The 22868-nt window shown below is 56.5% G+C and overlaps 9 protein-coding genes across 9 annotated transcripts in view; 5 read left to right on the top strand and 4 right to left on the bottom strand.

The window, feature by feature from the left end:
- Nucleotides 1-58: 58 nt before the first annotated feature.
- BCV69DRAFT_258509 (eIF1-like protein) lies at nucleotides 59-1058 on the bottom strand (the record flags this gene model as incomplete). Its single annotated transcript, XM_025490646.1, has 2 exons — nucleotides 452-1058; nucleotides 59-367 (listed from the first exon to the last, which is right to left on the bottom strand). Coding segments are annotated over exons 1-2 (669 nt in total), but the record flags the coding sequence as incomplete, so codon positions are not given.
- Nucleotides 1059-1073: 15 nt separating this feature from the next.
- On the top strand, nucleotides 1074-3423 carry BCV69DRAFT_287119 (NMT-domain-containing protein; the record flags this gene model as incomplete). Its single annotated transcript, XM_025493544.1, has 5 exons — nucleotides 1074-1400; nucleotides 1422-1599; nucleotides 1682-2934; nucleotides 3030-3246; nucleotides 3386-3423. The coding sequence occupies 5 exons, from the start codon at nucleotides 1074-1076 to the stop codon at nucleotides 3421-3423; spliced, it is 2013 nt and encodes a 670-aa protein (XP_025348540.1).
- Nucleotides 3395-7523, bottom strand: BCV69DRAFT_282111 (hypothetical protein). Its single transcript, XM_025492237.1, has one exon. It carries the CDS (start codon nucleotides 7459-7461, stop codon nucleotides 3619-3621), a length of 3843 nt encoding a protein of 1280 aa, XP_025348541.1. The 5' UTR covers nucleotides 7462-7523; the 3' UTR covers nucleotides 3395-3618.
- Nucleotides 7524-8133: 610 nt separating this feature from the next.
- Nucleotides 8134-11507, top strand: BCV69DRAFT_282112 (BRE1-domain-containing protein). The gene is made up of 5 exons (XM_025492238.1): nucleotides 8134-8605; nucleotides 8725-8868; nucleotides 8939-8999; nucleotides 9093-9274; nucleotides 9353-11507. The coding sequence occupies exons 1-5, from the start codon at nucleotides 8375-8377 to the stop codon at nucleotides 11303-11305; spliced, it is 2571 nt and encodes an 856-aa protein (XP_025348542.1). The 5' UTR covers nucleotides 8134-8374; the 3' UTR covers nucleotides 11306-11507.
- BCV69DRAFT_168725 (hypothetical protein) lies at nucleotides 11425-14472 on the bottom strand. Its single transcript, XM_025489485.1, has one exon. The coding sequence runs from the start codon at nucleotides 14383-14385 to the stop codon at nucleotides 11545-11547; it is 2841 nt and encodes a 946-aa protein (XP_025348543.1). The 5' UTR covers nucleotides 14386-14472; the 3' UTR covers nucleotides 11425-11544.
- Nucleotides 14473-14601: 129 nt separating this feature from the next.
- On the top strand, nucleotides 14602-17685 carry BCV69DRAFT_282113 (hypothetical protein). Its single transcript, XM_025492239.1, has one exon. It carries the CDS (start codon nucleotides 14687-14689, stop codon nucleotides 17492-17494), a length of 2808 nt encoding a protein of 935 aa, XP_025348544.1. The 5' UTR covers nucleotides 14602-14686; the 3' UTR covers nucleotides 17495-17685.
- BCV69DRAFT_168730 (putative xylitol dehydrogenase) lies at nucleotides 17631-19815 on the top strand. Its single transcript, XM_025489486.1, has 6 exons — nucleotides 17631-17968; nucleotides 18067-18287; nucleotides 18368-18621; nucleotides 18702-19020; nucleotides 19106-19271; nucleotides 19355-19815. The coding sequence occupies exons 1-6, from the start codon at nucleotides 17767-17769 to the stop codon at nucleotides 19399-19401; spliced, it is 1209 nt and encodes a 402-aa protein (XP_025348545.1). The 5' UTR covers nucleotides 17631-17766; the 3' UTR covers nucleotides 19402-19815.
- Nucleotides 19558-20401, bottom strand: BCV69DRAFT_247738 (SGS-domain-containing protein; the record flags this gene model as incomplete). The annotated part of the gene is made up of 3 exons (XM_025490260.1): nucleotides 19558-19910; nucleotides 20036-20216; nucleotides 20303-20401. Coding segments are annotated over 3 exons (633 nt in total), but the record flags the coding sequence as incomplete, so codon positions are not given.
- Nucleotides 20402-20566: 165 nt separating this feature from the next.
- The window catches only part of BCV69DRAFT_168824 (hypothetical protein), a 2841-nt gene continuing 539 nt past the window's right edge, over nucleotides 20567-22868 (top strand). The window contains exons 1-2 of the mRNA XM_025489487.1: nucleotides 20567-22057; nucleotides 22132-22734. Of these exons, the coding sequence (XP_025348547.1) occupies nucleotides 20878-22057; nucleotides 22132-22734 (1783 nt within the window). The 5' untranslated portion in view covers nucleotides 20567-20877. The remainder of the gene's footprint in view (nucleotides 22058-22131; nucleotides 22735-22868) is intronic.

The raw sequence follows: 22868 nt of genomic DNA on the forward strand, positions 1-22868 counted from the left end.
AAGACATGTATCCCTACCCTTACTCAGGCGCAGCGCCCTCCTTTGCCTCCTTTGCCTTCTTCTTTTCCTCTTCGACCTTGACCTGCGACTCTGTGATATCCCCTTCCTTTAACTCATTGAATGGCTTGGTCCGATTGAGGATCATCTCCTTGACCTCCTCTGCCACATCTCCTTGAATGGTAATCTCCTCTACACCTGGGTTGTTGGCACTCTTGGAGACGGAACAGCCCGTAGCTAGCTTAGAGGCGAGAGCCTTGGAGATGACTTTGAGGGCGGGGAGGGGAGGAGAGAAGAAGTGGAGGCCATTGATGGAGGTGGTGGCCTTCTTCTTGGTACGCGAGTGTTTCGTCAGGACGATCTTGGCCGACTGTGAACAGGCAGAGGGGGTGAATCTGGGATGAGCCCTCATCTGGACGACGGATACAAAGTAGTCCATGCCTGCGGTACTCACCTTCCTTTCCTTCTCTTCCTTCTCCTTCTTCTTCTCCTCTCTCCTCTCCTTCTTGTCCCTCTCTTTATCCTCATCCTCCTTCTGCTTGAGTGTCAGGCCCTCTTCCAATTTGCCCTCGAGTCCTGTAGTGCCATCGGCGGCCTTCTTGCCTTTCCCGTCATCGCCGGCGTCGGCAGCTGAGGCAGAAGAGGATCCATAGATCTGTTCGGCGAGATCTGGGTGGGTCTCTGTGAGCCAGGCACGACATTTGGAGGCCGAGGAGGAAAAGGTGCAGTACTCGGGTGGAAAGGTGCAGTGCGGGCAGTAGAGGACCTTCTTGGCCTCGGGAGCTACGGGTGCGTCTGTAGCAGCGTCTGCCATGGTCGTCGAGTGATATAGGAAGTGTGGTGAGAACAAGTGTGACGGTTGGACCTTGGTTGTCTGCTGAGAAGAAGTGTGTCGTCCGACCTTTGGCGGTCACCTCACCTCGCCCTTTGGGGTATTGTCGTGGCTGTGGAGCCAAGGCTGTGCGGTGCGCACCCAGCCACGGAAGCGAGGCGTCACTTGGAGCAACACCTCCCACCAACACCTTCTCCGTACCTCTTGCATCTCTGTCTTTCCAACTCATCGCCCTTCCTCCTCAATGTCTGAGCTGTCTCACCCTCAAGACGCGGCAAAGGACCCAGTCACGGGAGCCGAAGTCCCCGCTGGAGCAGCCACCGACGATGTAGCTGCCGATGCGGTCGACTCTGGCTCCGAAGATGGCGAGGCAGACGCAGCAGCAGCAGACGAAGGCGCACCAGGTAACGCCGGTGCTGGTCTGACATCGAAGCAAAAGAAGAAGAAGAAGTCAAAGGCAGCTCAGAAGCTCAAGAAGAAGCTTGGATTGGAAAGTAGCAACAATGGCGAAGAGTCTTCTAGCGCTGGAGGCAGTGCAGGAAATCAAGTCACACCAGAGATGCTCTCACAAGTACAGTCGGCAGTCTCTCAGGCTCATGGAGAACAGGCAGCCGACAAGGTCAATGTCAAGAATTTGCAGGAGGTCCTGAAGCTGATGAATTTGGAGAGGAATGCTACGTTGCAAGGGCAGAAGACTCGGGGCATATCGGCCAACTTGAATCAGATCAAAGATCACAAGTTCTGGAAGACGCAGCCGGTGATGAAGGCTGGTGAGTATTCGTCCAGATCAGCGACTGCAAGGTATCAGGTATTGATTGCTTCTCGGGGCTACTACCCCGCATGTATGACCAGATGAGAGCGCTCCTCTGACTCCTGCGGAAGAAGGCCCGATTCAGCCCAATGCCCCTCCTGAGAAGGTCAAGCAAGACCCTTACCCTCTCCCAGCCGACTTCGAATGGGTGACGGTAGACATTGACGACGAAGAGGAGCTCAAGGAAGTCTATGAGCTTCTCTCTGCAAATTATGTCGAGGACGATGATGCCAGCCTGAGGTTCAACTACTCTCCAGCATTCCTGCACTGGGTCTTGAAGCATCCTGGTTACCAGAAGACCTGGCACGTTGGAGTGAGAGTCGTCTCTACAAAGAAGCTCGTCGCCTTCATCTCGGGCATCCCGCACGAGCTACGAGTCCGAGAAAAGTCTTTCCATTCGACTGAGATTAACTTCCTATGTGTTCACAAGAAGTTGCGGTCGAAGCGTCTGGCACCGGTGCTCATCAAAGAAGTCACCAGGCAGTGTCACTTGACTGGAATCTTCCAAGCCATCTACACCGTCGGTACGGTCTTGCCCACACCGCTGAGCTGTGCGAGGTACTACCATCGAACGATCAATGCCGAAAAGCTGCTCAAGATCGGCTTCGCCTCTGTTCCTTCTGGCCTCAGCAAGAAGACTTGGGCTGCTCGCTATTCATTGCCAGACAAGGGGTCTCTGGCTGGTCTACGGGAGATGGGAGACGAGGACGTGCCTCAAGTGGGCAAGCTGATGCGACGCTACCTCCGGAGATTCGACATGGCTCCTCGTTTCACTGACGAGGAAGTACGGCATGTACTTCTGAGCGGGCGTGGAGGAGAGGGCAAGCAAAAGGTGGTGTGGACGTATGTCATTGACGACCCGGAGAAGCCAGGGAGAATCACAGACATGGCCTCCTTCTACTCGCTGCCCTCTTCGGTGCTGGACTCGGAAGAGCACAAGACGCTCAATGCTGCCTACCTCTTCTACTACGCCACAGATGTAGTCTTCCCTGCCGAGCAGCACACCGGGAGTGAGACAGCCACCACTGCCTCAGCCGGCACGGAGCCTTCATCGAGTTCCTCGTCTCAAGCAGCTGGTAGCTCTTCCATGGCAGTACAAGGAGCGCGACCCATGACCGAAGAGGAAAAGTCGCTACCTGCCTGGAAGCGCAGTCTACTGACTGGTCTCAGTGCAGAGGAACTCAAGGATGAGGAAGGCGTCGTGAGGTGGGAAGAGGAGAGTGATGAAGTGAAGCGCAAGCTAACTGCTAGGCTCAAGGCCCTTGTGGGAGACTTGATGGTCATCGCCAAGCAGGTGAGTCAGAAAAGGGATAGAGTGCCCAGATGGCCCCTACTGGAACAAGCACTGACACCCCCTCCTCAACCCTGTTCTTCCTCCTCCCCTTTCAGAACAACTTTGACGTCCTCAACTCCCTCACCACCCTCGACAACAACCTCTTCCTCAACGACCTCAAGTTCGGTCCAGGAGACGGGTTCCTTCGCTGGTACCTCTACAATTGGAAGGCTTCGCCCGTCGCTGGTGGAATGGGTGGACGACCAGGTGAGCTGGAGCTAGACCCAGCCATGGCAGCTAGTTTGGCTACTGCTAATGCAAGTTCAAGTGCAAGTGCAAGTGCAAGTGCAAGTGCAAGTGGAAGTGGGGGAAGGGAGAGGGGAAAGGATAGAGAGGGAGTATTGGCTGGTGGAGCAGGAGTAAAGACGACTTGGATGAAGGGGAGTGGATTGGGTGTTGCGATGGTTTGAAGAGGGGGAGGGGGGTGGGGGGTGGGGGGAAGCGGGGTAGTGCGTAAGCGAAAGCATGAGAGATCAGAAAGGAGAGGAGAGGGGGATTTCACACATGTTAGAATGAGGCAACACAAAGGCATTGGATACAGCAAGCAGACAGGGAGACAAGCCTACGAGGAACTCGAAACAAGAAGTGGCATTGAAGAGAGAGAGAGAGAGCCCAGTGAAGCTCCTTTGCGGGACGACTGCTGGCTCAGTAGACTTCGAGAACGAAGCGCTCCTGTTCCTTGAGCGCCTCGATGACATTCTCTGCCTCCTTTTGAGACAGACCTCGTCCCTTGAAGGAGGAAATGATAGCTTCGGTAATATCCGGAATGGGCCAGGTAGGTCCGCAGACGCAGAACATTCCCTTCTTCTTCGGGTCGGTCTCATTGGGGTCTAGCTTGTCCAAAATCTCCACCTCTCCACCTGCAGCACGCAACGCCTCAAGGTCCGGTGCGAGATAGTCTGCGACGAGCTTGGCGTCTTCCTTGATCTTGTGCTGAATGTAAATCTTCTGCTTCTGATCTCGGGAAAAGGCCAGTCCTAGACGCTCTACCAGACCATCCTTGTGCCATGCCTCGAACTCTTCACCATACAGCCATTCGGCCGTTTGAGTTCGAGAACCAAAGTAGAGGAGAAGAGGACCGACGTCTTCTCCGTTGCGCTTCTGCACCTCACGAGCTTGGACGTAGGCTCGGAAGGGAGCCATTCCCGTACCGAGACCAGCCATGATGATGGGCTGGCTAGTGTAAGGAGGCAGCTTCATGATGGAAGGCTTGAGGGAGACGGTCACCTTGTTTCCTGGACGAAGATTGGCCAGGTAGCGAGTGCACTGACCGTAGCGTGGAGAGCCAGAGGGAGTCTGCCAGTCGACAGTCACAACGAGGAGGTGAACTGAGTCTCCTACAGCGGCCTGAGCAGAGGAAATGGAGTAGTGACGAGGCTTGATCATCTCTACCTCACGGAGAAGAATGTCAAGTGGCAGACGAGCCGAGGGGAACATCTGCAGCACTTCAGCATAGGTGACCGTCTCAACCTCGGAGAGCTTCTTGAAGGTACTGTTGCCCTCGGCGGAGGAGATGAATCGCAGCCATCGAGCCTCCTCCTTGTCCAGGGCGAGCTTGGAGAGAGATTCGTAGAAGGACTTTCCTGGCTTGCCGAAGATGTCCAGACGCTGCTGCAGGATCTGGAAGACGGTCCTGGTCTCGTAGCGAGAGGGATCCTCGAGAGAAGGGACGGCAATGAGCTCGTCGGGATCGTAGCCAGACCAGTTAACGAACTCCTTGACCTCGTCCTCGTCGTTCCAGCCGTGGACACCCAGAGCCTCACCGACCTCGTACTTGAGACCAGTGCCGGCAGTGGAGAGCTCCATGTGGAAGACGTTTCGGTCGTAGTCAATAGGAGTCAGGCGGCGATTCTCTGTCACAGTCACGACGTAGTTCTTCTCCGGCAGGTCTGGTCGAAGCGACTTGTCGTCGAGCTTGTATGCCTCGGAGAACATCATCTGCCAAGCTGATAGCGCCCAAGTGTTTCTGATGGGGACTGCCTCCTGACCGACAGTGGCAGCGTCCGAAGAAGGACCAAAGCCGTTGTAGCGGAAGACTTCGGGTCGAGGAGTACCCTTGAGCTCGGCCTCGAGAGGCTCGGCAGCAGCAAAGTCATCGTGGCTGAATGCAGATAGAGTCAGTGCCTTCTCTGCAGCAGCTACGAGGCCAGGTACACCATCGATGCCGACAGGAGCGACTCCGAGGTACCTCTTCAGGACACTGATCAAGGAAGCGCCACTGAAGCCGAACTGGATGCGGTACAGAGCAGCCGCGAGGACGGCAGTAGCTACCTCTTTGGGTACGGTACTGTCAGAGACCTTCGACTTGCCGCCCTTCCTCATCGCAGTCTCCTCAAGGATATTCTCAACAACTTGAGATGCATTGATGATGTAGATACGAGCCTTCTTGGCAGCAAGAATCTTCTTGTCCTCGGCCCTGAGCTTGGCACTCAACTCAGCAGTGTCCCAACCAGGAGTGTTGAAGAGGATAGTGCCACCGACCTGAAGAGTCTCGAAGACTTTGTAGCTCTTGAGAACGGTCGCGGGGTCAGAGATGACGAGAGTGGAAGTGCCACCCTGCTGCGCCGCAAGCTGGACTGGGATTTGAGCAGCTGGATGAGCTCCGATGAGGAGGTCAGACCTGGCTAGGCCGCCAGCCTCGAAGTTGTCGTAGCGAGTGAGCAAGCTAGCCGACTCGGTCAGCTCGGGGTGCTCTCGTACAGTGCGAGCGAGGAAAGAAGCGAGATGAGCAGTGGAGCTCGAGTCACTGTCGTAGAAGGTCACGATGCGGCTTCCAGCACCTCCGAGAGTGGCGATGTTGTTCTGCACAGAAGAGGCAGCATTGGCAATGACCTCGGCGGCATTGACAGCGGAGCGGCTGTGCAAGAGAGTCTGAAGCAGAGCAGCCCACTGACCGGGCTGCAGGGTGCTTCCCTTGGGCAGACCAACGGGAAGAACGTTGGGCAGCGAGGCGCCACGACCGATCATACCCGTAAAGACGGCAGAGTGGACGTCCTCAAAGAGTGGGCCAGTGATACCGGCAACTCGTGTCTCTTCGAGAACGAAGATACTCTCTACGGTCGAAGGCAGAGCCTTGACGAGCTCTTCATCAGACCATGGGCGGACGATCCGGGCAGCGACAATGCCGACGTGCGATCGAACCTCCTCAGGGAGGACCGCAAGCATTGTTCGAGCATTGGTGGCGTGGGAGCCATTGGGCATGACAACGACGGTCGATGGAGCACGAGGTCCGTAGTAGGAGAAGTGACCGAGCTTCTTTGCTTTGAGGGCAGAGATGATGTCGGTAGAAGCAGCAGCGGCGTCGGCCTTGGCTGGCACATTGAGGTGGGCGACCTCACGAGCGGCAAAGGCGCCATCAAAGACGTGGACTACGTGGCCTTCAGTTGCTGCATAGGTGGCAGCAGCGACGTCGACGGCTTCCTGTCGGGATCCGGACAGAATGACGGAGAAGTCTTCGTTGACTGAGAGCGTGGAAGCAGCGGAGAGGACCGAGGCGTAGTCATTGTTGACGGCCAGACTTCCAGCCTCAATGTCCTGGCTAGCGCTCGAAACTTGCACGACGAGCCTACCCTGGGCGGCAGCGGGGAGAGTGGCAATGGCAGGGGCCATGGCAAGGAGACCTGGAGCATTGATGAGAGCAGTGACAGTCTTCTTGTCAGTGACAGAGCCAGCAGTAGCACTGCCAGTGCCTCGAGAAGAGAGGTAACCGGCAATGGCAGTACCGGCGCCGGCCCTAGTCTGCATACTGGTGACCTTTGGTCGCCCTGCGATCCAGCCCTTTGCAGTGGCTTCCTTGGCCTCCTTCTCGGACCAGGCTCCGAAGGAACCGTTGCTCTGGCTCTCGTAGACGAAGAGAGCCTGGGATCCCGAGTAAGCAAGGCCCTCGATGGCACCAGCAGCGGTGGTATCGCGAGTGGCAGCCGAGGCGGTGAGGCCGGTGAGCCAGACTGGAGCAGGAGCAGTCTCAGCGTTCAGGAGCTCGTCGCCATGGGCAGGGGCGGGGGCAGTGAGGTCAGCCTTGAGGTCCAGAACTCGGGCTCGGTTCTGAGGGGCGGGCTCAGGGTAGTCCCCACCAGTGACAGCTCGGGCATTGTGAGGAGAGGGTTGCTGCCTCTGATGAAGAGCAGCGCCGCTGCCCTTGGCCACCTGAGGTGCGACGGGACCGAGGCCCTTTGCGTCAACTTCATCGAGCTGCTCACTGGCGGGTGGCTGCTCGGCTTGAGTGGTGGTGGTAGAGGTGGTGGCAGGTGTACGAGTAGGCTCTGCGGGCGCTGCCTTGGCAGGACCGTCTTGTACAGCAGCGAGCTTGGGAGAAGGAGGCGTGCCAAATGCCTTTTCGGCCTTTGACTTTGTGGACTTGGTCGGGGCCGTGGCGGGCTTGAAGGAGCCTCTGGAGATTGCGTAGGCTCCACCAAGTCCGAATGCCAGACCACCAGCAAAGGTGATTGCAGTGGAGAGGAGGTCACGCTGACTAGAGACAGCAGCCATGACGAGGATTGGGGCGAGGATGGGGGGAGGGAGAGGGCAAAGGTGAGGATGGCAGGCTGGGATTACCAAGGGTGGAAATTCTCAATCTGCAGGCGAGAAGAAGCGACGGACGCGGGGCAGCTGCCTCTTGCGCCATCCACTCGCAGCAAAATGGCGCAATCCCCGCCCGCCACAGAGGCAGGCAGGCAGGCAAACCACGCACACACACGCCGAGGGGATCCTTACGGCCACTGACCACACCAACGTCTCAGGCTTGCCACCCTCGTAACACAGTGATGAAGCACTCGCACTGCAAGTCGTCCATCATTGCGTATACAACCATCGCCACAAATCTCACCCCTACCTCAGAGCCAATCGCATCGCCCAGTAGGTGTCTTCTGCGAAGCCGCACCTGCCTCCTCTGGCCCTGAGACTGTCAGCTGTGACCATGTGCCTCTTCAAAAGGACCCTTTGTCTCTGACCTTTGCCCATCATCACCTCTGCCGTCTATGTTCTGCGCCTTGGAGGCCTCGAACTGTAGATGCTGCCCTCGGTATCCTGACCACGTCTGCCTGTGCCTCTTTCTCCCTTGTGTGTGTGTGTGTGTGTGCGCCAGGCGGCCGCGCAGAGGCGCCTCTGGCCAGGTTGGCAGGCGGACGGCCCACAGGCGGCGAAAAATTAGACCTGGTCAACCTTCTCGCCATCCCATCATCACTTGGTGGCCACTGACTCTGAGCGTCTGCTCCGTAGCGTACCCTGTCCTCTGTCTCGTCTCATCCGCAACATCAGATGCGACTGACCTGAGCAGACCACTGCGCTTCAGATACCAAGACTCCAGTCAGCCGCTCTTGCTCAATCAAGGCTTCGCTGTCTTGGTTCAGCTCGACAAAGAGCGCGCCTCGCCCCGAGTCCCCCTGAGACTGGACCTCTTCACATGACTGCCGCCATCGTCATGGACAACAGGAAGAGGCCTTTGGATGTCTCCTCTCCCCCCTTTGGTGGCACAGACTCGCCCGCCAAGAGGCTACAAATCGATTCCACGCCAGTCTCTTCAACCATTCCCAATGGCATCCATACCGCCACTCCCGCTCGGGCTCAGCGCGCAGCGCTAGAGGCCAATGAGGAAGAAGAGGAAGAGCCTTCGCCCGCTTACAAGGGACTTGAGGTAAGTTCCTTCTGTCGCAGGTCGCCAGTCACTCGGCGGCCGCCCAGATCATCAGGACATCTTCTCGAGATCTGGGACAATTCTTGCTCACTCCCTCTTCCTTTTATACTCGCCTTTAGACGTACCGCAAGGAGGCTATCTTCCGTCAGATGCTAGAGTCGCGGAGAGATCTAGCCAGGGCCGAACGCAAGTCCAGGTCTCTACAAAGATCTCTGTCAGAGGTCGAGGAGAGGACGGCGGCCTTCAATCACTTTTGGGATCTGGTGAGTGTAGCAGGCGGGACTGGCCCCTCCTCGTACTATGCTGACAGAAGAATCGTTTCGTCATCCCTAGCTCGTCGAGGACATTCGTGTTCTGTTCCAGAAAGAGGATACGCTGGAAGAGCACAGAGCAGGTGAGTAAATTTGCAAGTCTGTCGAATCTCGAGAGAGCGCCGACTCTGTCAACATCGTCACTGACCTAAGTTCCCACAAAATCTCGATCCCAGCTCTCTTCTCCGTCATCCCGTTTACCGCTGGCCAGCCAAGCAAAAGCGCCTTTACTGCCTCGATCCAGGAGAGAGGGACTGCGATCAGAGCCGTCCTCACGAGGCTTGCGGCTACAGCTCCTCAATCAACACATCCCGAGGTCAACGATCTGCAGGTCAGATGCCATCAGCTAGCAGACGAGGTGAGTCAATGAAAGATCAGTACAGATGACTCGAGACCATCGCTAAAATGCATACCTTCTCGCCCGCCCTGTCCACAGGCCAGTACGCTACGACAGCAGTCTGCTGATGCTGCCAGTCAGCTACAAAGGACCACAGAAGAGCTTGTAGAGGTTACAGAGAAGCTCAGGAAAGCGGAGAGGAGACTTGACCGACTTCAGAGCCGCTCTGTTCTGTTGAGCGAAAGGCCATCCACCGAAGCCGAAGAGCAGGCGGAGAAGGCAAGAGTAGAGGCTGCAGAGGCCGAGCAGCGTGCTGCTATCAAGCGCAAAGAGGCTGCCGAGACCTCGGGCGCTGATGCTGCCGCGAATGCCGCCACTGGCAGCAATGGTCACGCTTCGTCTGCCTCTCGAGAGGAACTTGCGCAGCTCGAGGAACTGGCTCATACCCGCTTGCAAGAGGCAGAACAGCTTCGCCAGGAAGTGACTTCGCTACGCCAGGAATGCCAAAGGATGCAATTGGACCTACATCGTATACCGGACGACCGGACTCGTGAGACGCCTCTGTATCGGGATCTTCACGGACACTTCACTCACGCGCAACATGAGCTGGAAAGGTTCAAAGGCATCTTCGACGCCATGGAAGCCGAGAACACCGACCTTCGGGAGCGTCGCACAGAGTTCGAGTCGAACGCACAGTCAGAAGCTCACTCCCTCGCAGACTCCCTTAGAGAGCAGCTCAAGTCTCGTGATGCGGACGTTGCTCGCTTGCGAGCTCAACGAGATGATCTGAACGCTGAACTGACAGACCGACGATCGCGGGATGGAGTCAAGATGACACAGATCGACGAGATCAAGCAGCTTGCCTCCAGCAAGGATCTCCGCATCGAGACGTTGCGGAGCGAGGTCAGGAGGCTGCAGATGTCATTAGCTGCACAGCGGGGCGACTCTGCTGCTGTCGAAACTCTCAAGTCAGATGGAGTTGGGGAAGACGAGGTAGAGCTGATTGCTTCACTACAAGATCGCCTCATCAAGGCTGAGGAGAAGTCTGCCGATCTCCAGCGTCAGCTTGATGCTCGCTCGTCATCGCCAAGCGAGACTGACCTACTTGCCAAGACGTCTGCTCTCCAGAAGGAGCTTGATGCTCTAAATTCAATTCTGCAAGGAGCGTCATCTGCGGAAGATGCATCAAACAAGCTCAAAAATCAGCAACAGCGGATACAGCAACTCCAAGACGAGCTCACTGCCGCGAACGAGTCGACCTCTGCCTTGTGCGACGAAGTAGAGAAGCTGAGTCAGGCTTGGTCGGATATGAAGGACCAAGCGAACAGCAAAGTGATGGATTTGAGCAAGATGGAGGACAAGGTCATTCGATTGACAACTGAGAAGTCAAAGGCGGACAACAAGTACTTTGCTGCTATGAGGGCAAAAGACGCTGTCGACAACGAGAAGCGCTCTGCTCTTCGTACTGTCGAGAGACAAGTTCAGGTCATTGAGCGGTATGCCGAGGCTGAATCTCATTTTGCTAGTCAGAGTGCGGCCCACGAACGCGAGGTGACGTCGTTACGCAAGATGATCTCTGGGTATTCTACGCGCATCGCCGAGCTGGAGCGAGATCTCAAGACGTCTAGGATGCGCGAGGGCGAGAGCTCACAGTACCGCGCTCATGCCGAGGAGAAGATGCAGTTCCACATTGCCGAAGCAGAGCAGGAGAAGGCGCGGCGGGTCCGCATCGAGGAGCAATTCGGCAAGATGGAGCGCGAGCTCGAAAAAGCCAAGCGTCAACTCGCGGCTTCTGCCTCTAGCGGCTCAGGCTCTGGGAAATTGGGCAACAAGAAGCTCAATGGTCCTGGCTCGGCAGAATTCGAGGCATTGGAGAGGTTGCTCAAGTGCTCGGCGTGTCATGATCGGTACAGGGACAAGATCATCACAAAGTGTCTGCACACTTTTTGCACTGCTTGCGTCGAGGCGCGAATCCAGACGAGGCAGAGGAAGTGTCCTTCATGCGGTGGAGCATTCGCTGTTAGCGATGTACAGCCATTGTATCTGCAGTAAGCGTTGGATTGCTTTGGGTTGGGGAGGGGATTCACGGACTTTGCTTCTTCCTCTGGCGCTCGGAAGAGGTTTCTCATCCTTCACTTCAAGACGGGACATTTCATTCCTATCATGTGCCACTAGTAGTTCCTGCTTGTCTCATTCTTACCACTTGCTTATATACAAATCTCAAATCTCACTACCCAACTACCTTTTTTCTTTCACTCCCACTTCCGCTCATCCTCGTCTGATCTCCAGCCTCAGACAGGGCAAGCAAGGCGCTCCATGAGCTCCTCCAAGCCACGTCGAACAGATACGCCATGGACGCCAACTTCGGCAAAGTTGCCTTCTGCCACCTCTGCATCCAGTCGCTGAAGCGCCTCTTGCACTGCTGAAGTGAGACTCTGCTCCCTGTTCCCCTCGGCCTCGGTCTCGGTCTCGGTCTCGGTGGCGGCGGACGTCTCAAGGCCGAGGTCGAGGCCTGGAGGTGTCAGGGTCGGAAGAGGGAGAGGGAGCATCAGAAGGAGAGAGCCAATTGCGGCGAGCTTGACTTTGAACGTCTTGTGCGCCAGGTGCTCAGAGAGGAGATGTATGACCTGGCCATGGAGCTCGCCGTGCCTGTCCCCAGCGGCCAAGACCGGAAATGAAGTCGAGGTCGAGGTCGAGGTCAAGGTTGCGGTCGAGATTGCGGTCGAAGTTGAGTTGAGCCATTGGCGGAAGATCTCATTGGAGAGGGCGGCCTGCAGTGCGTTAAGTCCATTCCACTTCGTCTTTGGGTTCTTGGCTGCTCTCACTGCCTGCAGAAGACCTCTTAGCGCTCGCTCCATGTGCACACTCCGCGGAGAAAGGGCGATAGATTTTTTGTCGTGTAGCCACTGAGCATCTACGATGGACAAGACTAGACCGGTGGAGCGGAGCGCATTGATCGCGATGCGCTCGTCGTCGTAGAGAAGCTTGGTCGAGGCCGTCAGGAGAATTAGGAGCAGATGAGGAGTGCTAGGCGATGCAGAGGGAGAGGCGAGACTTTTGATTGATTGACAGAGGTTGCCAAGGGTCCAGCTTGCTCGGAGCCGCACGAGGAGCATAGTGTCCGTCAGAGGAGACGTCGGCGCCATACTTGAGTGGGTCTGATTGTCGATATCCAGCCCAAGAGCCTCGGCGGCGTATGGTATAGCAATGGCGGGAGGCAAAGGCTTTGCGGCCTGGCCGTCTTCGATGTCTCCTCCTGGCACGAGCAATAAGCCGACGGCCCTTATAGCTGCGGCCCTGACTGTGCCCTCGCCGTCTTCGATCAGCCTATTGAGGAGATTTCGGATTTGATCATTATTTGGTTCTGATGCGAGCAGATTTGGAAGAGCCTGCAGCACCTCTGCGCGAACCAAAGGTGAGACGTCATCAGCTGCCGGAGTCAGCAAATCAAGCACGGTCGGCGATGTCGCGTCTTCAGTACTAGCTGTCGTGCGAGCCATGTAGACGAGGAATGTCACACAAGCGTGTCTCAGGGACTGATCGTTGGATGTGAGGTGCTTCGAGATGCGCTGATGTAGCCAGTCTTGATGCGTCGCGATGTTCAAGGGCTTCTGCTGAGCAAAACCGAGCAGAGCATGCCAGGCTTCTGCGAGCACGCCTGGATTCGAGCTATCCTCCCCGAGCCGCCGCATCAAGCTTGAAACAGCCGCCGAGTTTCCTTCCTGATCGTGAGTGTATGAGCTCGCACTGCTCGGCGGTGAAACAATCGAATGCGACGCGCGAGACGCCTGTCTGCTACTCGTCGCAGCTCCTGAGGCTTTTGTCAGAGTAGACAAAGTATTGAAAGCTGCGATAGCGATGCCTGGCTCTGCATGAGATGTCAGACGCAGAATAGGGTCTCGCAGCACGTCTGCATGTGATTTCTTGAGCTTTGCGAGACGCGTCGCTATAATGAACGTACTAGTGGCTCGCAACATGGCTTCTACGAGGGCAGCAGGTGGAGTTGAGCGTTCGCCCCGCAGAGCTGACCGAGCGGAAGACGCACCACCAGCAGCTACCTCTAGGAAGTCCACCATGAAGGACCTGACCTCTGATACGAGGGAGCCCATACGAGCGGACAGGGACGTGAATCGTGAGCCAATCCCTCCGTACAGCTGTTCGACCACTCCGCTCTGCAGGAAGCCCCGTGCTCTCGCCTGCTTGAACATGCTCTCGAGCAAATGACAGACACCTAGTCGAACGCTAAGTACTGGGTCGGTCCATATCACCGAAAGGATGGGCTCTGAATGTGGAGCTGCATTCAGAGGCCCGGACAGTCGCATCACGGAAGGAGAGGTACGGGAGAGTACTTTCGGCCAGTGTGAGAACAGCTGAGCGGGCACGATCTCGTTCAGAGCGGCCAAGCAGGAGACTGCGTTTTGCCTGACTGTTCGAGTTGTGCTAGAGATCTTCTTCCGCTGTTGAGCCTCCGTTGAAGGCGCTTGAGAAGTTGTGACATCAGAGCCCCAATCCGTACCGTCGTCTGTCCCGTAGAGGCTTTCTGCGCGTAGACTGACAGCAGAACCTCTCCTTGGGAAGCTGTTGGGCTCGAACGTCCTTATGGTAGAACTTTGAGACGTCGGCAGACGAGGAAGGTAATGTGCGCAGGAAAGTAATAGCTCCACAGCAGTAGACAGATCAGGCTGGTCCAACGTAATGCAATATGCGCCATCTGCTTCTTTGGAGAGAAACGCAGCATGTATTGCCTTGAGGCCAGCGCTCAGCAAGGAAGCCTGCTCCATGATGTCCTCGGATGACCCTCTTGAGCGGTCGGTACATAGGGCGTGTTTCAGAGCGGTGATGACCACTTTGAGCACTCTCTTCGCAAAATCAGCACCCGCGTCAAGGGGCTGGGAGCTTTTCCCGGCAACATTCAGATATGTGGCCAGTCCACGGAAGACAAGTCTATGTGGGTTGTGTCCTGGCTGAGCTTCGCGTTCGCAGTAGGCGAGGAGCGCCTCTGCCTGCTCCTGAGTGAAGCCAGGCTCCCGGCCATCGATCGAGAGGGAGGCTAAGGCTTCTGCTAGCTGGCCATTTCCGCCCTCCAGTAGAGTTGTTGTTGGCAGAGATGAGGTTGCAGCATCGTTTGACATCAAAGCTCGCCGGCTTGAGCCAATACATGCACTGTTTCTAGAGGACCATGTGCATGGTGAGGATCGTGTGTGTGAGGTGTTGCGTTGCGTGGGTGCAGCCGAGGCAGACACGGAAAGAGGAGCGTCAGGCGAAGCACGGCGCGGCAAAATTTGATCGGAAGGAGCAGAGGCGGAAGGAAGGCGATGCTGATGATGATGAGCAGCAACAGTAGCAGGCCATACAACTTCTTCTTCTTCCCATCACCGTCAAATGCAAGAGAGCCTTCCCAAGGGCCTTGCCAGGTAATCAACGCACGCAAACATGGACGTTCACATGTCCGGTATGCCTGCCTCGGCAGCCTCCTCCTCCTCCTCGCTGCCCATCCACCGGTTGCGCTTCCTGCCCGTCTCACCTTCTGCGCCCACTGCTCTTGCTCTCTCCCCGGAACCCGTGGCAGCGACTGGCAGAAGCCTTCTCGCTATCGGACGGCAGAATGGGTCCATCGATCTCTGTACATGGGTAGCAGGTCATCATGGTGCCGTCGCCAAGGGCTGGTTGCCTCAGACGACGCTCCTGCCATCCGGGACCTCGCCCAAGAAGATCGAGTCACTGGCCTTCGCGATCACTTCAGGGGAGGATTATGGACCAAACAAGCTGCGTCTGTTCTCTGTCTCGGGTGGAAGCATGCTCACAGAGCACTATCTGCCAGCCGAATATGGGCCGTCCGCCCGCTTTGCCCAGCGCTCCGCATCAAGGAAGAGTCCAATCGAGATTCCAGGCACTGCGCGGATCCTCTCTTCGCAGGGCGGCGTCATTTGGTGCATGTCCGTCTCACCACTAGCTCGCTATGTCGCCCTTGGCTGTGAAGATGGTCATATCCGGATGATCGACATCCGAGACAATCGATTCGAGCATCTCTCTCACACCAATGCCGCAAAGGCTGGCGTGGGAGAGTGTGTTGCGAAGACGGACATGGCAAAGACCCGAATCGTCAGTCTGGCCTGGGGTCCACCAAACAAGAAGCAAAAGACGCTCACGCCTGCTCAGAAAGCCCGAACTACAGCTGCTGCCCAGACGACCTCCGATTCCGACTCGGATTCAGACGAGGAGGAAGACGACTGGACAGAGTCATTTTTGTTGGCAGGTACAACCTCTTCGCTCGCCCTCATTTATGCACTGCCCACTGGTCGAGTCTCACAGAAGCTGCTGTTGCCCAAGGCCAGGAACGAACAAACCATCGTCTGGAGTGTCACTGTCCTGCCAGACAAGACGTTGGTCACTGGAGACTCGCTCGGGTTTGTCACCCTCTATGATGCTAAGAGCCGAGTCCCCCTCTCGGACGGCCGCTTCCAGGTCCACGACAAGGGTGCTGATATCTTGTGCCTTACCGTTGGATCAGATGGCAAGACTCTCTACAGCGGCAGCGTGGATCAGAAGGTGTCTGAGTTCGCCTTGCTCGGCAAGAAGTGGGTCCATACAGCAACAAGACGTCTTCATGCCCACGATGTCAAGGCGGTAGTGGTCGACCCTCCTCTATCGCCAATCAGGACTCAAAGGTCTACGATCACGCCCATTCTGATCTCAGCGAGTGCAGATTTCAATCTTGTGTTGACTCCCGCTGCGCCGCCTTCGGAGGGCAGCATAATCAAGTCGAAGGGCAAGAAAGCGGGAAAGACCGGGGAAGCAGCGCAATCGCCATCGTCCAATCCAGTATCTTCCAATGCTTTTGTCACCTTCGCTAGCACTACGCAGAGAAGGATGCCCTACGTTCCCGCTGCAAGTGCCGGGTCGAGTTTAGCCGGCAGTGGAGTCGGAGATGTATCACTGTGCTCTGCTCGAGGGTGGGCTGTGCTGAGGACAGAGAAAGCCATCGAGATCTGGGAGGTTCAGAAAGAGGCGGCACCAGTAGAGGCGGCAATGCCCCCTGCTCAACCATCGGCACCCTACCGTTGCTTGCTGCAGATGGAGCTTACTAAGCGACGCTCCAGACTCGTCTCACACAGTGTTTCCCCCGACGGCCAGCTCTTGGCAGTGTCGGATCTCTACGAGACTAAGCTCTACTCTCTGAAAGTATCACTCGGGGAGCTGCAGCCGCGGAAGATCAAGAGCTTCTCTACCATCTTCGGCGCAAGGCAAGAGGCACCTGCTTCGAGTGCAATGACCTTCACGGCAGACGGACGTCTGGCTTTTGCCAGCTGGCCAACAGGCTCTGTGTACATCGTATCAGTCTCTGCAACGGCTGACTGCAGTATCGTCAAGGCTTGGTCAGCATCCAATGCCGTACAGGGCCGGCGAGCAGTCACTGGCCGAGGAGCCGCAAAGGCAAACGGTCAAGTCAATGGCCACTCCAACGGCCAGTCGGCGGCGTCCTCTGGATCAGAGTCTGACTCTGATGAGGAAGACCAAGGTAACAAGAGCATGAGTCGCATCGATCACCTCGTTGTCACTCCGGATCTGCAATTCCTCATCTGCACAGCCGGTCAGCATATCTTCAGCTACAATCTGGATGTGCTGTCACCTCACCCGCGCCTTCTGCCCTCTTTGCCGTGTCGACCCGTCGGTATCGCTTGTCACCCGAACAATGCGGACGTTGCTGCCGTGGCCTTGCAAGACGGCAGCATTCGCATTGTTCATCTCGAGGAAGGCGCTAGCAGTGAACAGCCCAAATGGAAATCACTCGCAAAGGCGATTGCTAACAAGGTTGCATCTGTCAGGGACGGGCCGAGTGGGATCAAGTGGGTGAACTCGCCTGCTGGTGCAATTCTAGTGCTTCATGGAGCAACTTGGCTCCTGACTGCCCGGGAGAACCCCAATGTACCTCTCCAAGGCGACAGCAGTGTCGCCGGCGTCAATGGCGCTGCCGGTACGCGACGCAGGACTCGTCTAGCAGTCGAATTGACTTCATCTTCGGAAGACGACCGCCAGGGTCGAGACGGAGCGGAGGCAGACTCGCCCTGGTGGACGATCCGATCCACGTTCAGGTACCAGCCACTGGTGCACGTCGGGCCACTAAGACCGATGGGCAGTGAGACGTCAGAGGAAGGACTGGCAATCATTGAGAGGCCCTTCTTCGAATTGGCTAGGGATCTTGGCGGAGCATGGAAGCGGCAGAGGAAGTTCGGGCAGTGATCGGGGCGTATGCAATGCAATGCAATTGCTCCACAGCGAGTGGGGTGAAGGAGGAAGACTTCTCCGGCGGGCGCTGAAGAGATTTCCGGCTCGGTGATCTTCGGCGATCCAGCCACTCCATTTTCGCCGAGTCCAGATGTCCGAGGGGAAGGTGTCTTCCGACGCTTGAATTTCATTCATTACTAGCCGCACTCCTGTCAGAACCCCACACTTTATCGACTCTTCTTTGACCCTCTCTCTCACATACCAGTACTGACCAGCATAACTAAAACATGAACAACGTCTCAGCTCAAGACGTGCCAGGCAACCCTGCGCCCAAAGCGGCGCCCCTTGGCCGAGACAACTCGCTGCAGGTCCCCAAGGCGGATGGGAACCTCAGCCTGATGCTCAACAAGGTCGATGACATGACTTTTGAGCAGCGTGAGAGGAAGCCGCTCAAGGAAGGAGAGGTAGAGGTAAACATCAGGCAGACAGGTACGTCTCTCATCGCAGTGCATGCTGGCGATCCGAGTGGCAGCTCTGTGACTTGCGAACAGGACTCTTACGCTACTCACTCCACACCCCACCTCCAGGTATCTGCGGCAGTGACGTCCACTACTGGTGTCACGGCCGTATCGGCGACTTTGTCCTCACCAAGCCCATGTGCCTTGGTCACGAGAGCGCCGGTATCGTGACTCAGGTCGGTCCGGGCGTAGACTCGCACAAGGTCGGAGACCGTGTTGCTCTCGAGCCAGGTGTGCCTTGCTTGCGGTGTGATCTTTGCAAGGGTGGACTGTACAATCATTGCGAGAAGGTAAGCTGTAGCGAGACTGGCCACTGCATTCTGCAAAATTGCAAATAAGCTGATGTACTACCGCCTTCTTGCAACGACAGATGGCCTTCGCAGCAACTCCACCCTTCGATGGAACCCTCGCAACATACTACAACCTGAATGCCTCATTTGCCCACAAGGTCCCTGACACTCTCACCCTTGAGGAAGCCAGTCTCATGGAGCCTCTCAGTGTCGCAGTCTACGCTACAGTATACCAGGGCAAGGTTGCTCCTCTGCAAAATGTCCTCGTCTTTGGCGCTGGACCCATCGGACTGCTCAGTGCTGCCGTTGCTAGAGCATTCGGAGCTAAGAAAGTGTGAGTACCGGCACAGGGCCGAGTCTATATCGAATGAACTTGTAGTCTGAAGCAAGAGCTTATCCTGTCCTCTTTAACAGTGTCGTGGTAGACATCGTCGACTCCAAGCTGCAATTCGCCAAGTCCTTCTGCGCCGACGCCACATACAAGCCCTCTATGCCCAAGGAAGGCGAGACGCGAGTGCAAGGCAGCGAGCGCAACGCTCAGGAGCTCATTGCAAGCGAAGCCTCCAGTGACGATATCCGTTCCAAGGGAGGATTCGATCTGGTACTGGAATGCACGGGCGCAGAGCCCTGTATTCAGATGGGCCTGTTTGCCGCAAAGAAGAGGTCGAGGTTTGTGCAGATCGGAATGGGAGGCTCGCCGCTCAGCTTGCCTATCCACAGAATTGGTATTTACGTGAGTCATGCTGTACGGACGAGACTGACCTGGCATTGGTTTCTGACCGCTTCTACCTCCGCCCTCCTTGCCATGAAATGAACAGGAGATTGAGATGGTCGGATCTTTCCGCTACGGAGCAGGCGTCTACAGGACCGCCATTGATCTCGTGGCTACTGGCAAGATTGATGTCAGCCGTATCGTCACCCATCGCTACGCCTTCAAGGATGCCATCCTGGCATTCGAGGCAACCAAGAAGGGCAAAGGAGAAGGTGAGTCGGCGGTCGTGATCCAGCAAGGTCGTGAACAGTCAGATTTGGTGACTGACAGCATACCTCACGCGTCCTCATCGCAGATGGAGAGCAGTGCATCAAGGTCCAAATTGCTCAGGGAGAAGCTTGAGGCCTTGTCTAAGTCTTCATTGACAGTGAATGCGGTGATTTCGTGCTCTATGCCCAATGTATTCAATGCTATTCACAATTTGATTGGCCATGTCTTGCAATCACCTCATCAAAGTCAGACAAGCGCTGAAGTTTCTTGCCCGTCACTTCTTCGTCTTTACCACTTCCTAGCCTCCATCCCCTCGGGCGGCTTCGTCTCCATCTTTCCCTTGCCCACCTCACTCCAATTGGTACTCAGACTTGTCCCACCACTCTCCTGATAGCTCTTCATCATCGCCCGCTTTGTGTCATCATCTGCATCGGCGTATAGCTTCTGGAAGAAGGCGTCGATGCCACCCTCGGAGCCCTTGGCCGTTGAGGCGGTCCCGCCTGCTGCTGCGTCCCCTGTGCCATCTTCGTCTTCTTCGAGCTTGAGTTTATCCCATTTGGAGCGCGGGCGGCTTCCAGCGGCGCCAGAAGACGCGGGAGCCGATGAATGTGCTAGAGGACCATCTGCCGAGGATCCTGTTGCTGATGAGGCAGTTGCAGCTTCGTAGGATGGGACTGTACAAGAAAAGGAGGATAAAGGGTTTCATCAGAGTGAGCTCAGAGATATCGTGAACTCTCCCTGGAATGGTTCTTTCCCAGTCACTCACCAGCTCCACCAGCCTGAGCTTCCAGATTCGGCCACCGCCTTCCCGGAAGCTTCTTCTTGAGCAAGATGTCGACCTTTGTGGACAAAACCTTGAAGGAAGAGTTGCTCCCATCGATGTCGTCGTGCAGCTGTAGCTCCAGTGATTGGGGAGGTGCGCTAGGACTGTGAAGCGTCAATGAGAGCTGAGCATATCAATAGAGGAGAGGTGTCGACTGGTGAGTCAATGAAGTATGAGATGTAACACTCGTCTCGATGCGCTTCTACTTACGCTATGCTCTCCAAACTTGATGTCAACGTCATTCTCTGTGAGACCTTTTACGAAGACGGAAAGATTGACTGCTGTGTCGGTCTGATAGTAGTCATATCTGTAGCAGCGAAGAAGGCATGTCAACCCCGAAGTGTCATCAAGGTCAGTCCTTGTGCGTATTGAAAGGTGCTCACCTCGGCTGGCTGGACGTCATGGCTTCAATTGCTGGTATCCTGGACCGGTATACTACAAAGGGGAGGGAGAATGTTCCAGCCTCGAACATCTGCATGGACGCTGCACCCCGCTTCCCGCTGGACTCAGTCGCCCTGCAGGTGGAGACCGAGGTGAGGCCCGCTCCGTTCCGATGCTGTTGCGTCGGGGCAGCGCCCGTGTTTTGTTTCCACACACGCCTGCGACGTTGATGTCCTCCTTCCGTTGGTTAGACTATCCTGCCCCTTCGCCGGCGCATCCACTCGTCACGCTTTGATCCCTTCTCTGAAGTCGAGGCCGTTGCAACCAAGTCCCACCCCTCCAAGGACACAGATGGATGCTCTGAGCCAGTAAACGGCCAAGTCGTGCTGTTATCTCTGCCCGGCATGCCTATGTCTTCGACCGCTGCCCTCTCCTCGCGAAGCGGCATGCCTCCTTCTAATGCCGCTAGTAGAGCAATGAGACCAGCTCAACCACCGCCTACATCCACTTCGGACCGAGCCAGAAGCTCGACTGCCACTTCAGCGTCATCATCGAGGGCAACGTCAGCCGGAGCAAGCGCCAGTAGCAGCTCCACTGTCCCTGCCAAGCGACCGATTGCCTCAGTCCGGACTCAGAGCTCTACCACTACCTCCACCAAGAGGCCCCATGCAGACTCCAGACCAGGCTCTGCAAGCTCGAGTCGTCATGCTAGTGTCGCGAAGGAGCCCACTGCGTCGCGCACAGCAGAGCGATCCCGCTCAAAGACACCCGTACCCTCCTCTATTCAAGCAAGCCGAGAACGAGCAGCACGAGATCGCGAGATGAGCCTAGATGAGCTCGCACAAGGCCTTCCAACCCAGAGCAGTCTGCGCTCCTCGCCATTCAAGCGGCCTGCCGTGGTCGATCCATCAGAGAGAAGGCGACAAGTCTTCCGGCAGATCAAGGTCGACCTGCAAAGATCCGAGAGGGATGGCATCAGCATCTTTCCTGCCATCCCTGCCAGCCCCGCAGAAGCTCGATCCCTACAGAGGCGTCTTTTTGGCCTCGTAGAATGCTACTTGGATCCGAGCCTTGGAGACTTGACGTCTGCCTCCTTCTACTCCTTCCTCTTTCTCACGCTCTTCCCGCAAAGCGTAGATGCTCGTCGTCTTAGAGCCAAGTGTCTCTTGCTCGCAGGCCAAGGAGCCATCTTCCCATTGTTGCAAGAAAGAAGTCAAAGAGGAGGAGCTGTCGCTGCCCTGGCTATTCTTGAGCAGGGGCCAGTAGATATCTTCGGCGACCTTGGATGCGCTCAGATCTGGAGTGAGGCTTGCAAAGCGCTAGGCAGACGCAGTGAGGCTGAAGAGGTACTGGCTTGGTGTCTGCAGAATGCTACAATCTCTTCGTCTTCCCAGCCTGCTCTTCCTGAGGAAGAGATGCCAGAGCTGGTTGGACTCGATGACAGGAAGGCCGCAGCGGGCCTCACTCAGCTCGGTTACCTACAGAAAGATGCTAAGCAGCTCGAAGCAGCAACACATCACTTCATGGAGGCCCGAAAGAGGGATCCGTGGAATTGGGGAGCCTGGGTTGGACTATGCGAACTTGGTGAGTCTGATTCGAGCAAGACGTGTACACCTATGATCATCGAGCTGAGGGACTCCTTTGCGAATGTTTGGCAGACACTGCTCCCGAGGCCAAGGACGCATTCGCTTCCTCACAGATAAGACACGCACCTACTGACTTTCTAGATGCAGTGATGATCTCCCTTGGAGGCATACCGACCTCTGAAAGCGATCTGGACAACACAATGACAGGCGCAACCTCGCGGACAGTTGCACCAGTCCCACAGCTCAAGAACGGGGAAGCATCGTCAGCGCGCACCTCGGCACTTACCTCACAGACTGCTCAGCGGCCAGGATCGCGTCCGACCACAACTGCTGGATCTGGAACAGCGAACGGCGTAGCTACCGCCAAGCGTACCAAGGCGACTCCAACTACCACTACAGGAAGTAAGAGGCCCGTTTTCGGCCCAGGAAGTGCAGCTGCTGCCTTTGGTATTGAAGGCGGAGGTACCGAGGCACAACGCTCAACCACTGTGACTAGCCGCGGTCCTAAGCCGACGACGATGAACCGTACGTTGTCCCAAGCGCGGACCAATGAGCGGCCCCCTTCGAGTCTGAGCAGCGGAAGTCGGTCGACTGTCTCAGAGAAGGAGAAGCCACAGCAGCTCAAGGACACCTCGCTTAGCGTCAGTCGAGACAGTCTGCGGAGGAGCACGAGGAGCACAATTACGACTCCCGCCAGTAGCGCTCGCAGGGCTCCAAGCTCCAAGAGTGTGCCGGTGGGTATAGTCAATGGGGCATCAGGTGGGGCCGAGACAAAGGTGGGAGCGGTACCATCAGCGGCTCCTCCTTCA

The sequence above is a fragment of the Pseudomicrostroma glucosiphilum genome (genome assembly GCF_003144135.1).
Source record: "Pseudomicrostroma glucosiphilum strain MCA 4718 unplaced genomic scaffold BCV69scaffold_5, whole genome shotgun sequence".
Taxonomy (NCBI): Eukaryota; Fungi; Basidiomycota; class Exobasidiomycetes; order Microstromatales; family Microstromataceae; genus Microstroma; species Microstroma glucosiphilum.